The sequence below is a fragment of the Dermochelys coriacea genome, chromosome 5, assembly GCF_009764565.3.
Source record: "Dermochelys coriacea isolate rDerCor1 chromosome 5, rDerCor1.pri.v4, whole genome shotgun sequence".
NCBI lineage: Eukaryota > Metazoa > Chordata > Testudines > Dermochelyidae > Dermochelys > Dermochelys coriacea.
Window position 1 is genome coordinate 81,759,342 of NC_050072.1, and position 14,281 is coordinate 81,773,622.

At 36.8% G+C, this 14,281-nt stretch overlaps 1 protein-coding gene across 2 annotated transcripts in view; it reads left to right on the forward strand.

Annotated features, from left to right (window-relative positions):
* MEGF10 (multiple EGF like domains 10) overlaps positions 1–14,281 on the forward strand; it is a 169,554-nt gene that overhangs the window by 41,215 nt on the left and 114,058 nt on the right. For both annotated transcript variants that reach the window (XM_043515023.1, XM_038403762.2), the window contains one exon: positions 13,549–13,681. In XM_043515023.1, the coding sequence (XP_043370958.1) occupies positions 13,549–13,681 (133 nt within the window). The remainder of the gene's footprint in view (positions 1–13,548; positions 13,682–14,281) is intronic.

Here is a 14,281-nt window from a genome sequence, read left to right on the forward strand (position 1 = left end):
GATGAACCAGGCTCTGTTTTTAAAGCAGTCGGGTTCATCATTAAAGGAAATGGATGTAAGGATTTAATGATTTGGGACATCTTTAAAAAAAAATTTTGTAGTAAGAGAAAAACTGAAAGTGATGTAAATCACAACTGGAAACTTTGATATTAAATCACTCTTAACTATCAAAGCATTTTTATGCATAATATGTAACGTTATTTACTTTGGCATTGGTGGAATGGAAATGTTTTACTACTCCCAATCCCTAATAGTAACAATATTATATTTTCTAGAATTTAAGTTTATTCAGTAACATTTCTCTTCATTCTACAAAAAGCAATATTTTACTTTCACGAGGATTAAAAAAAAAGCTCTGCGAGGCTCTGGATTTCCTAATGTTCAGCTGATTTTACAGCAAATTAGTTGTTAATGTTATTATTGGCCTGCAGGTGTTAAGGGCTCACAACTAGGAAAATTAGACCAATTTACGTTGCCACCCTGTGTTAATGAGGCTTGAATGTGACCTTGCAAATCAAACAAGTTAGTAAGTAAATATGTAAAGCTCTAGGCTGATTTCAGGCAAGGATCATATAGGGATATATAGTTTTCAGTACTGAAGACTCATGCTATAGCTGTGTCGTGTTTCCAAAGAAGAGCACATAGAATAAAATTGAATCTTGCCTGTGACTCCACATGTAAACCAGGAGGGACAAAGATGCATGCAAGAGCAACCATCACATAAACAGAGGTTCATGAATGTGGTGCCTGATGGCAAGAGTGTGTAGACAAAGATTGCAGTGAAAGGGGATGGGTATACAGGAAAATGGGTATAACTAGCTCTGATCTAGGAAGTGCACATGCTGTTCACTATAGCACTCTTCATTCAGCACAATTAGCAGCAAGCACATTACTTTTGCAAAGAGAAGCAGTGAAAAGAACCTCAAGTGAGGTGAGTCAGCCTAGTGTGTAACATCCTGCCTCTTAATCTTGGTCCCATTGAAATCTCTTGGCAAAATTCCCACTGATTTCAATGGGAACAGGATTTGGCCCTTTAATATTTAATGTTTTGTTAAGTAATATTAAGGAGCAAAAAAGGATCTTTCAGTTTTGCATATTAGTCACTCTAATTCTGAGGCAAAAAAAGATTGTTTCCCTTGGGGGGAAAATGAAGGAATGGTGCCCATTTTAATCTTTGTGAATGAGTGCCTGATTGCACGTCATGCTCATTAATTTCTTCATACCTTTTCTCTTGGCAATGTGGGCAAATACATTTCTGGGTTACCCAGATTTCTATATCAGTGTACTGTGGTATAATGCTGACATGAGGGGGATCTTCTGTAATGAATCATAGATTGCTTTGAACTAGATTCCTAGAGGTATAAAGAAAGGCTTATAACGAATGCATTGAACTGCTCAAAAATTTCATAGATTCTTAGAATGAGATGGCGTTCATAGTTAATTAACATATTTTTTCATTTTAAGTCACAGCATTTGAATGTTAAATTCTATAACAAAGTACAGTGATAAGAGCTTGTGGCAGCCATATTCTCAATATATGTAAAGAATGTAAAGTCTATTTTATACAAAATACTACACTCTCTTTTGTGTAGTGTCTTCTTGGATGATTTAATAAGTTAAATGCAGTGATACAGTACTACAGTTAAATTTTTAAACATATGATAATAAGTAGAGTGAAATTAAGGGGCATAAGCAAATGAGATGTCCACAGATGAGATTTTGAAAATATGTCACTGAAGGAGGAATGGAGAGTATAGAAGAAAGGCTCTTACAGCTGGTGAGAGCTGCAGAGAAGAAGGATCTTGCCTCAGAAATAATGAGATATGTAAAGGAAAGAGAGGAAGCTAGTGATAGATGTATGGATGAACCTGGAAGAAAGGGGGGAGAGAGAGAAAGTGTCTTAAAGAATGTTGGAGCAAGACACCAGAGGTATTTTAAAAGTAAGGAGGACAAGTTTGAATTGGATCCTAAAATGGAGAGGGAGCTAGAGGAGTTGTCTGAGCAAAGTGGTTGTACTTTTTTATATATGGTGAGAAGGCTGCCGGTGGCATATGCTGAAATCTGGAAAGTTGGGACCTGAGCAGGCCATAGAAAAGGGAATCAGAATAGTCAAGATCAGAAGAAATGAAGGCACAATAAGGATTTCAGCACAGCTGGAGTTGAGGAATGAGGGTAATGGTCAACCACAGGATTTTCTTGGGCAACTTGTCAGCAACCACAAGGTGTTCATAGTTCTATTCAGAAATTCAATACTCTTATCTCATATTTCTTTTTTGTGATGGTAATCCCAAAGAATCTGAGGTTAGATTTATCCTCAACAATTATTCTGACAGAGAGTATGCTAAAGATGGGACACGTGGTGCTAGACCAGACTGAATTTTCCCTTATCTTGTTATTCCACGCTGTAACCAATAAATCACAATTCTTTACATACATGAATAGCAAACTAAAAGCATGCATTTCTTTAAAAGCATAGATCTGGTCATTCCAGAACAATACCATCGCTATTCAATCATTCCCAGTCACAGAACATATAACATTAAAATGCCAGTGGAGACAAGCCAGCATTTGAAGAAAATTGATTACTTTCAGGTGAATGGGGAGAGGAAAGTTGCATTTCTTTTTTCCCTGAAAAATTTTCAATCTTTATAGTGTGTGAGATGCTCTTCTATTGAGATTTTTCAGGGAAAGGAAAGGCAACTTTCCTCTCCCCCATCCTGCAAGTAATCAGTTTTCTTCAAAATGCTGGCTTGTTTCCACTGTCATTTTAATGTTATATGTATAAACTGTACTTTGACTTGTGTTGACAAATATCCGTTATTGTAATGTGTTAGAAAGAGAGAGGAAAAAATAGCATTCTGAATATTGAACTCTTACAATAAAGAGTACTTTCTTATTTTGCTACATAGAAATGTACCCTCAGAGAAGTTTCCCTGTCAGTGTATGGTTTAATTTTCCTTTTTTATTGATCCTGGATCTCCATCTTTGTGTCAGACAAACCTACTCTGATGCTCCTTTCTTAGGAAACAATGACATTTCCAGTTCTGCAACTGCATCTGTGTAGGAAGACCCTGTACTATTGTGGAGTATCACTGAAGTCTGTGGAGATCTGCCTCGTGTGGATGTGCAGTAATATGGGCCCGAGTTCGTCTGAAAATTATTCGATCTCTGTGTTTACACAGAGACATCAACATTAGTTTTACTTGAAAACAATTTTCTCTTCTCTTGTCACCACCCTACATCATATCACTCATTGCTTCTTTCTTCTGACTATGCTCTTCTTTTTAACATTTAGTTGGTTAAGATGGAAGTTAAGAGTTTGGAGGATTTTCCTGTTTTTGAAGTAATGATGACATACCAGTAATACATAAATCAGAAACATACAATAGATACACAACATTAATAAGTATATAGTTTTGTTTGACTCATAGTAATGTTCTTGATATTAAAGAGAGGCTTCACAATTTCTATTCTAGTTGGTATTTAATCTTCTGAAAAATTGTGATTTTCAGATAATTTAGTTTGGATTCTAGAAAGTTTAGCAGTCTTTATTTGGTGCTTTTCATAAGGATAGAAACAAAACTGAACAACACACTTGGACGAAAGGGGGATTTGTGTCAGTTGCTTGAAAAATGTGTGTAAGAGCCCCATCCTGCAAACTTTCCTAAGTAAGCAGTCCTTACACAAATAGTTCCACTGACTTCAACTCCTCATGTGACTAAGGATTTGCAAGATCAAGTCCTACATTTGCAACCTGCCTGAAAACTAAGGCTCCATTTCTCCATTATGTCTGAGCTGTGCTAGATGTGGTGGATGTTGGGTGTGACAGGGAAACAGATCGGTTCTCTGTTCTTCGGCCACCTGACACTGTGGAAGGTAGAGGCCCACTCTAATTTCTGCTACTGACGCAAAAGACACAGTGGAGTACCACCCAGGGATGCTGGAACAATTGTATTGTGGCGAGTGCTGAGAGCCGTTGAAACCAAACTGTAAACCCTGTATAGATGGAAACAACTTCAACCTATGGTTCCACCATTCCTTCGCCCTGATATAAACCCAAACCTGCTATTTCCTCCTTCACTTTATACTAGCACATTGATGCTAGGGGGAGCTAGTGAAGGGGAAGCTCTGCCAGCTTTATGCCTCTGAAGACTCCCCCTACAGAGGGGTATGACTTGGCACAAAGTGAACTTGCAGACTATAGAGTCGTACTTGAAATAAAAACATGAGATCTTGGGCTCTGCTTTCATCTGATTTTCTACAGGAAGCAGAATCAGTTCTGAAGAAAGTATGGATACGTGACTTTCAAGGCACTTCAAGAGAATGTGTTGGTAATTAAATAGCATTTTTCTTTGAGTCAGTACTCAACAGTAATACAGTGGCATGGTGGTAGGTGTCACTGTGCTATTGAAGCCACCTAGGTCATGTTGCAGCGCTGGATGACACACAGGGCAGTTTTTGAGAGGTTAGGCATGTTAGCGTCTGAATTCCAGCCTGAGTAATTACATTTCATTCTGGCCATCTAAATTCCACCCCCCAAAAGAAGTTATTTTTACTTCCTCTCTTAAAAAATTGTTCTGTAGTGTTGCTGGTGCAGACTGGCTAACCACATTCCACCCCAGAAGTATCTGCAGCTAAGCAGGGGGTGAAGTGACCCCTTTGCATATTTTTTTGTGGGGTGCTTTGGATTCTTTTGTTTGAAAATTTCTATATAAATAAACTACATTTCTACAAGAAACAGCACAAAATGTGGACTGTGAAATTATTTATTTACCCAGGTCATTCAGATGCCATACCTGTCACAGGAAAATAAAAATAATCAAAGATATAAAGCTGGAAAAGAGATATTAGTTCATTATTTACTTTTTTCATCACCAAAATTAAGCATGGCACTTAAAAAACCAAATTGTATCTGCCCAGTAATGGAGGTCTATTACATTATAATCTTCATCTATTTGTCTGGTCTATTTTTAAGACATACACCACAGCTATTTTAGTAATTTCCTGAATCAGCCTAAATTTTTCTGTGTTCTGTTTCAGGCTGATATTCCTTCTTATATGACCTAAGACCACTTTAAACATTTCCTTTCTCTTTTTGGGCTCAAAATATACCTTGGAGGTACTAATCCAAGTTGGTGCAATGTAAGGCCTACCTCCATGGAGCAATTCTGGAAGAGATTGTGCCCATGCTACAGTTTTCAGGGGGAAGCTGCAGTATGCACACCTCTCCATGTTTGGCAAGAAGGGGAGATAGGAAATGGACTTACTCCTTTTGGGATTACATGCTTCTGGGAAACCTAGGAGGAATCAGTCTCTGTGCTTGAGGGTTCTCAATGACTGTGATCATGTCTGACTGCTGCACTGGGGCAATAGAAGGGAAGGTTCTTGCAACACTCTCTTCCCTCCTTATGCAACTGACCAAGGCCCAGTCACATGCTGATCCTTTGTGTTTCCATTCCTTAAACTCGGGTAGATGTATATCACACTATTTCTCCCCTCATCGTTTAACTAATTATGCTATTTAGTTCTCATAATTTTTACTTATGAATCCATCATTCAAGTCCTTGAATAATTTTTGTGTTTCTTGAACTTCCTCCAGTTTGCCATCTTTCTGAAATGGAAGCTGCCCAAATTGTGCTCAGTATAGCAAATACGCTGTGCCTAGAGCCATATACAGAGGGACTATCCTTTTCCTGTATTGTGATATGATAATTTGCCCATGCAGCCCGAAATCTCATTAGCTTTTTGGCTGCTGTAACACATTGCAAGTTCCTATCTAATTTGCAATCCAATATCACCCTAGGTCTCTTTCAGCATTATTGCCTTTTAAGTATTCTCATCCTATTGAACATCTCTGTTTTGGATTATCCCCCCCAGATATATCTGTGTGCATTTTTCTAATATGACTCTCATTTTGTAATTTTTTGCCTGAATTTTTGACTTCTCTATTATTTCTCTGTCCTCACAGATGTTTGCAATATCTTTCAATTTAGTAACCATCTGTGAATTTAATTAATATGCCATTTACCTTTTCCCTCCAGATCATTGATAAAGATGTTAAATAAAACTGACCCTAATATTGATCCTAGTGGTGCCTCCCTAGAAACCTCTCTTAATAACAAGCTGCCATTTATTTATATTGGCCTTCGTTTACAGTCCTTAAGCCAATTTACAGTCCATGTGACCATGATCATATGCAAGTAAATTCATATTTGTTTTACAAGCAAGATTTTCTGAGACACTGCATCAAACTCGCTTTTAAACTCCACATATAAAACATGTACTGCATTACATTCTCTTCATCCATTTATTTTGTAATGTAATCAATAAAAACAATTGGGTTTTTCATAGTCACAAGTTAGCATGAGACTAATCATTGCTGACAAGATGAGGTCAAATTCAAGGTTTGATAAGTTGTTTTGGTTTTATTATTGTTTTAATTAAGGTTTGTGTCCCTGGCAAGGAAAGACTCTTTTTTTTAAAAAAGATGCCCTATGTCATGTGATGCTGCCTTACATTTATTTTGTGCCTTATCCCAAAGAGCTTTTCAAACAAGTGGGGTATATAGCAGAAGAACTAACACCTCTAGGGTGAAATGATTTAACATTACACTAAACACTGCACAATGAGTTAGGAAAGGAAGCAAAGAATACCTTACTCTAGTGGAATTGAAGTGGATATTTAAGTACATAGATTACGGCTACCAACAGAATGTGGTGCTAACCTTGCTATTCTGGCAAAAAGTACCATGAGCTTTTTAGGTGATACTCAAGTTCTGTCTCTCATCTGGGGACATTTCCAGGAGCATGGTCTTCTATCACCTAATGGTATTCTGAGGCATTGGCTTAGACTTAAACAATAGGGATTGAGAGAGAAGAGGGCCACCTTCTAAATCACCAACACCATACTCAATATTGATTGCACAATTTATAAACACAATGTGAAAATGAAAGTATGTTGAACAAGGGCTTATTTCTTTTTAAAATAACATCATCTGCTATCATATGAGCAGGATGGCTGTGTACAAATGTAATATGAGGGAATGTCACATTGTCTGTAGTGGCTCACAACTGTGAGTGCCAATTTCAGGGCTAACACCCCCAAAATAGTGGTATGTACTATAATTAGATTTCACCAACCCAGTAATAAATGTGAACTCCTGAATCACTATATGAGTCTTACCGTAGAGTCACAGACAGTCCCCTTGGGAACTGCAGTCTATCTGGCAACCCAGGCAAGCTGGATTTAGTGATAAATGGTCACTTACACCAAAGATCACAAAATATTTAAGTTGCTTCCAGTCCCAAGAGACCAGGCACTTACTCCAGGTGAATTTGTACCTTAGAACTCACACCAAAGACAACTCTTGTACGCAGTTCTATGGTAAACTAACTAAGGAAAAAGACTAGGAAAAAGAAATTAGAGAGTTATTTACAGGTTAAAGCAAGCAACATATACACACCAATGAGTTACAGTCTATGGTTCCAAAAGGTGACAGAGTTGTAATAATCTCTCAGCACTGAACATCTTTTGAAGGCTAAACCAGGTTGACCTTGGTGATCTCTGCTTCTGTTTCCTAGCTTCAGCCCAGTGAGAGTCCAAACAACAAAGACATGAAGAATTTTCATGTCAGCTATCTTTATTTTCTTCTTCCAGAATTCAAGTTGATGGGACAGGTTTCCTTGCACATAGCTGCTTTACAGGTGTGAGAAGGCAATTAGCCCAGGCTTCGTATTGTGATGCTTCACAATGACCCATTTAGTTTTGATAAAAACAACGAGGAGTCCTTGTGGCACCTTAGAGACTAACAAATTTATTTGGGCATAAGCTTTCATGGGCTATAACCCACTGCATCAGATGCATGGGGTGAAAAGTACAGTAGGCAGGTATAAATATATAGCACATGGAAAGATGGGAGTTGCCTTACCAAGGGGGGGTCAGTGCTAACGAGGCCAATTCAATCAGGGTGGATGTGGCCCATTCTCAACAGTTGACAAGAAGGTGGGCCGGGGAACCACTCCTTCTCCTGGGTTTACAAGTTCAGAGCAGGCATTTTTACAGTTATAAAGCAAAACTTATTACCTTACAGCATGGGCTATAGATATTACAAGTAAGGTTAATGCATGCAGCAACTTACAAGCATTTTGTAGAGTCTACACATCCTTACAAGTCTAACACCTATCTTGAAAAGGAGAGCTGGTCTGATTTCCAGCTATGGATTTATCAGTGCTCAGTTTTGGCAAGAGCTGGCACCTAGTTTACCAGTTTCACAGAGTGCACAAAAGATGATTAGAAAGTTTCCAAAACACCTATACAATCAAAAGGACAGAAATGAACAAAAATATGTGACTGATTAGAACAAAGCAGATATTACTTTTCTGGAAGTTCCTTTCCCAATTCAATTATATGTTTCTGCCGCATGTTTTATGTTGCAGAGTTAAAAGTACTTTTGCAACAGTAGTGGGAAAACTATATCAGCATTTTCCTTTCTCTTCAGTCCAGTGTATCATGTTAGCAATTGTATACTATACTATGTATAGTATTGCATACTATAGTTCTGTTGCTTTGCAGTTCTAATACCGCTTAATTCACCAACAGCATTTGATTCTGCTGAACATAAAATACTTCTCCACTGCCTTGAGCAGCTTCTGCTTCTTTCATGTTTTTCATTATTTTAGCTTTTGTCCCCCACCTCACCCAACATTTACATTTTATGATGCAGCAGAGTATAATGGTTAGAGCAGAGAACCATGAGTAGGGCCTCCATTTACCAATCTGTAAATGAGGAATGTTTGCTTTCCTTTCCTTTTTTTCTACTTCTGATCCTGAATTTAATTTAAAAAAAGTTAACTGCTTGCCAGCTTTAGTAATATTACCTACCACTCTGGGGTATTATGCGGTTTTCTTAATTAGGTCCAGATTATCAAAAGTGGGTGCAGGGGCACATCTACAAACCCCAGATTTGCACAAAGCAGGTATAGTAACAGTTAACTATCCCTATATAAAGTGCAATTACAGGATCTGCTCACCCGGTTACTAGACAGACTTTTGTAATTGCTTGGTTACTCATGTGAATACAAGTTTATGGGTTATTTAAACTTTGCCCATCAATGTTTATAAAACTCTTTGGGATTATCATATGAAAGTTTTCATAGAAGAATTATTAATTATTTTTGTTTGATTTAGTAAGCACATACATCCAGATATATATTCAGTGTTATCCTTGTTTAGGTGACATAAGTGACAGAGGGAACAACCTATGGCAGTTTCAGGCGTCAGCATCATATTCCTGTTATGGGTCTAGACTATGGGCTTTCTCCAAAGTCCACTGAAGTCAGTGGGAATCTTTATACTGACATTAGTGGGCTTTGGGTCAGGGACTAGATTGCCAAGGAATTCCCTTAGGTATCCTGCAAAATGAAAATAATGGTGCTTGTTTGTAAATCTGGGGTTTCCCTCCAGTACTAGTAACAGAAAATGAGGCGGGGCAATCAAATTTGAACACCTTCTGTTGTAAATTATTGGGTGGTCATTGTTCATCCTCCCTATTCTTTTGAGGGAAAAATGTGATTAGAAATACCTTATTACAGTAGCTAGGTTGAATTTATTTTGGTTTCAGTCATGCCTTGATGAAGGATGGGAGGGTACTTCATTTATGCTGAAAGAATTGCATTGATTGGTTACCACTGAAATAAATTGCTTTTAAAGTTTACTCTGCAAACTTACACATGGTCTTGATGGAGCCTTCACATCTTACTTCCTAGATTGTTTGTTAGTTTTGCAGTTTTAAATATGATGGACAAATTTCTTGGTTTTAAGTATGCAAACATATTGCTGGCAACAAGGGAGCATTTTGGAGGCTCTTCTTCGACTCTTTGGAACACTTTACCATTGATTTAAATTGAATTACTTATAGCTCTAGGTCTGGTAGCAAGTTTTTACAACATCAGTGTAATAAATTATACAAAAATCTGTATGAGGTCAGAAGATCTTTCTCTTCTTACATGAGTTGTTTACTTACACATATTTTTGCTAATCAGTAACATGTAGACAGAGGACATATTCCAACATGAATGTTTTCAGCTGTTAGATCATTTGTACTGTATATGGTAGACACCGCATATTGGGGGCACTGGAAAAATACTGATACTATTACCTGTTGAGACTTTTGTTGCACTATATAATAGCAAACATGGATCTCTGAGCAGGACACATCAGTGCATAGTGTAGGCAGCAAGAGTTAAATGAATCATCTATGGGTTTTTTTTATTGCTAATGTAAACACTTTAGCAATGCTAATCAGTTGTACTGATTTTCTGTTTTGATTTTCCTTAATAATTAAGCAAAAGATCTGAATGCAATCAGGTTTTACACTAGGGGGCTCATGCAAATGATTTTTTTTTAAATATATTTTAAAATTTGTTAAATGTATCCAAAAGCAAAGTTATTGAAGTTAAAAAAAAAAGAAAAGACAAAAGAGAAATACAGTATACAGTCTGCATATAAATAAAAGTGTCTATTTTAATGGAGGAAATGACCACTTTGTTGATATTATTAACTTGAAAATGCAGCTGCTTTTATTTGTTTTTAAACTGAACTCCACACTAAATACCAGTTCCAGAGCATGAAATGTCTTCAGTCAGGCCTGGGTTTTGAAGGAAGGTTTTGCTAAACTGGGCAATCTCTGTGATCTCTGTTTCACAGTTTTTCCAAAAAAGCATGTTTCTTAGATTTTTTTTAAAACATTATCTTAAACTGCTTGTATATTTATTTTGTATTCTTAAGGAGATACCATTAAATATGTCTCTGTCTATTTCATGTTGCTTCTGCCATGCTCCAGTGCATTTTTTCCCCTTTTAAAATAATATGTCAGTAGGTTTTGTAGTGAAACACTCCGTAGTGAAACAATTCAGAAACTTTTTGTTTCAGATACATTTATTTTACCAAAAATATTTTTATTACTTAAAAATTAACCTTTTGGTGGGAAAGATACTTTATTCCTACATCATAAGTTAGCTTTAACAATCTTAGAATTGTTTTTTGCCCAGATTTCAGAAGCCATATGAGGATACAGGGCCAGATCCTCAGCTAAAGTAAAATGGTATAGCTCTATTGCTTACAAACCATTGCTTAAACCAAATGAGGATCTGGCCCAGTATAGCAGATCTATAATAGATCTTCCTTAATGCATCTATAAAATCATTGTTTAGTCTAATTTCTACTTTTACACAAAAAAGCAAATTCCAATTTGTAAATGGATGATTTTTTGTTTGAATTGGTGGATCTATATATCGTTTCTAATTTAAGGTAATTGTTTTTGAATAAATGGCAAATTGCTGCTTACCAGCCTTCATTCTAGTCTTTTGTGGGAACAATCAGAAGAGGCTGGGTCTTAAAAATTAAAAGCATTTCAGTATGTATTTTAAAATTCAGTAGCTGAAAATTCAGCTACAATATACTCAAAGCAATTGGGCAGCATTTCAGTTTATTTTTAAGATGAGTTTTTTGATGTGGGAGGGAATTATACTAGCAGAGAACGTTATGACTTACAATCGGGGATTTTATATCAGACATCAGTAAAATGATTTTTACAGCAATTTGATGGTTAAATTTAGAAGTACACCAAAAATTTGGAACTACCTGTGAGAAAATCTTGAAAAAACTTAAAGCAAATTGGTTAAAAAAACCCACCACATTATCAACTTATGCACTTACATGGGAATTATGGGTCTGATTCTGCAAGGTATTGAGCAATTCCTGGAGATGGTGAACACTCTGTCCTCTCATTGAGGGGTTTGTTCAGCATCTTGCAGGTTTGTAATATGTGATTCATATATATATAAAACCAAAAAAAAGTGTAGCATTTATTTATTGTTACTTGTTTGTTTATCTGACTTCCATCTTTTCCCTGTGATTTTGTTGTCAGTTTCACCATCCCAGACTGGGTAGACAATAATATTTATGAAAATGTGTTAACTGTGATGATATGTGCATGTTAGTAGGATGTTCCATGTGTTAAAGATACAGTCCTTTTCCAAATAAGTCTATGTTCATCTTTTGCTATCAGCATATGATCCAGTTCACAAGCATCTGTGCACAAGCATCATCCTTGTATGCAGTGGGATATGTCTATTCTCAAAGCCAAGATCAGAACATGCACCCTTTTTACAGTGCATTCAACCATCACTGGTCTAAGATCAGTCTTGATTTTGCCCTTATTCACATCATTTCTGTGCCAATCTTATCTGAAACATAGATCTTTCTCATTTGCCTAGCTCTTCTCTGCCGGTGCGTACACACCACTGTGTATCATGCTGACCAATATAATCTAATTGTTTTCTTGTACTCCCCATTCTTTCTGTATCCATTTCTTATCTTATAGTTAGCTTGTAAACTACTTAGAGCAAGGACTGTCTTTTGTTTTGTGTTTGTACAGCTCCTAGCACAGTGGGGTCCTAGTCCATGATTAAGACTGCTAGGTTCTACAGTAATACAAATAATAAACAATAAGAATATTGAATTCTGTCAATAGGAGGAAGTATGGTCTAGTGAATAGGGCACTGGACTTGGACTCTGGAGACCTGGGCTTTATTCCTGATATAGGCTTCCTGTGTGACCTTGTTCAGTCTCTTATTCTAATCTGTGCCTTAGTTCTCCATCTGTAAAATGGGGGTGATATTTCACTACCTCAAAGGCGTATTGTGAGGCTAAAATCCTCATTAATCATTAATGATTGTGTAGCACTCAGATATAGTAAGGGGAGCCATTAGAAATAGATAGATGAAGAATTCTGGGATACAGTTTTTATGAGAGATGCTGTGCAAAAGAAAGTTGTTTCACATTATACTCTATTGTGTTTTTTTTAAAGTGAAGTTGGGTCTTATTAAATTGTGGGACTCATCGCTCTAAATACTTTGTCCCTAGAGCCATTCTGTGAACAAGTGCTGTCTGCGCTTTTGGACAATACTCAACTAATTGCATCTTCATTCTGATTGGGAACATCCCTGCTCCTCCAGTCTTCAGTCTTTTCTGAGCTAAAGATGGCAGTTGTTTGAATTTGTGTGTCTGTTCTGTGATATAGACAGATAACCACTAGTATATAAACTGAGCCCATCTAACACAATTTCACTTGTGACAACACAGGTCTAGGGTGACCAGATAGCAAGTGTGAAAAATTGGGACAGGATGTGGGGGGTGGTAGGTGCCTATATAAGACAAAGCCTCAAATATTGGGATTGTCCCCTTAAACTCTGGTCACCCTACACAGGTCTCCAGAGGTGAAACTGTAGTGCATTTGCTCATTCAGTGCCATCTAACCCATTCACATTTAATGTCTGATTTTGAATTCTATTAAGGAGAGCCTTGTATTCCTACTACGAGGCTGTCACCATGTGTCTTGCTGTTAAATGCCTGCTATCCTATATAATCCGGTTTGGGGCCAGATTCTAACTTGGTGTAACCAATGGACTTTCACCAAGGAAGAATTTGTCTTCCTGTGTTTATAGTTTGAATATTACCTTGACCTAATATAAATCTTTTTTTTTACAGGTCATCTATTTGAAAAGATGGTTATTAATTTGAACTGGTTTGTGTGCTTCCCGGTTGTACTGTTACACCACTGGATGGAGACAACATTATCCTTGAATCTTGAAGATCCAAATGTGTGTAGCCACTGGGAGAGGTAATATTTCTATTAGCATCATAGACCTGATATATCCTTAGTTGCTTCTGATTATATTTATTATTTATTTTATACAGGGCATTTCACATGCTTTAAAGTGTTTTATAAAATGTTCAAAAATAATGAACTATGGATCGGATCCTGCAGTTACTACAATGGGAAAAATGCAAAATTGGGCCATGTATATGTAAAAGGACCATCTCGCTTTATATTGAAATGCAGTCATCTCTGGGGTAGGATGCAGCATCCATTATAAGGACACCAAAAACACTACACAACCGTACAGGGACAGAAGTTAATAAGAATACTTTATCCAATTAACTCAGTAGGAGAATTTGCATATTCAGAATATAATTAGCCATACTGGAATTGGGCTAAGTATGATTAGGGTGCTTCTTTACTTTTCAGCTTTCCCAGAATCTAAATTAAGACTTGTTGGCTTAATTTTTTGATGAGATTCAGAAATTTAAAATGTACGGCTATAAATTCATTAATCTAGTTAGTCCGTTGCTTTCATAATTTCACGATAATTGCTAGTAGAATGTTCACATTGGGTAAGACAAGATTAAACAATAAGCATTTGTTTTCCCTTCTTTTCAA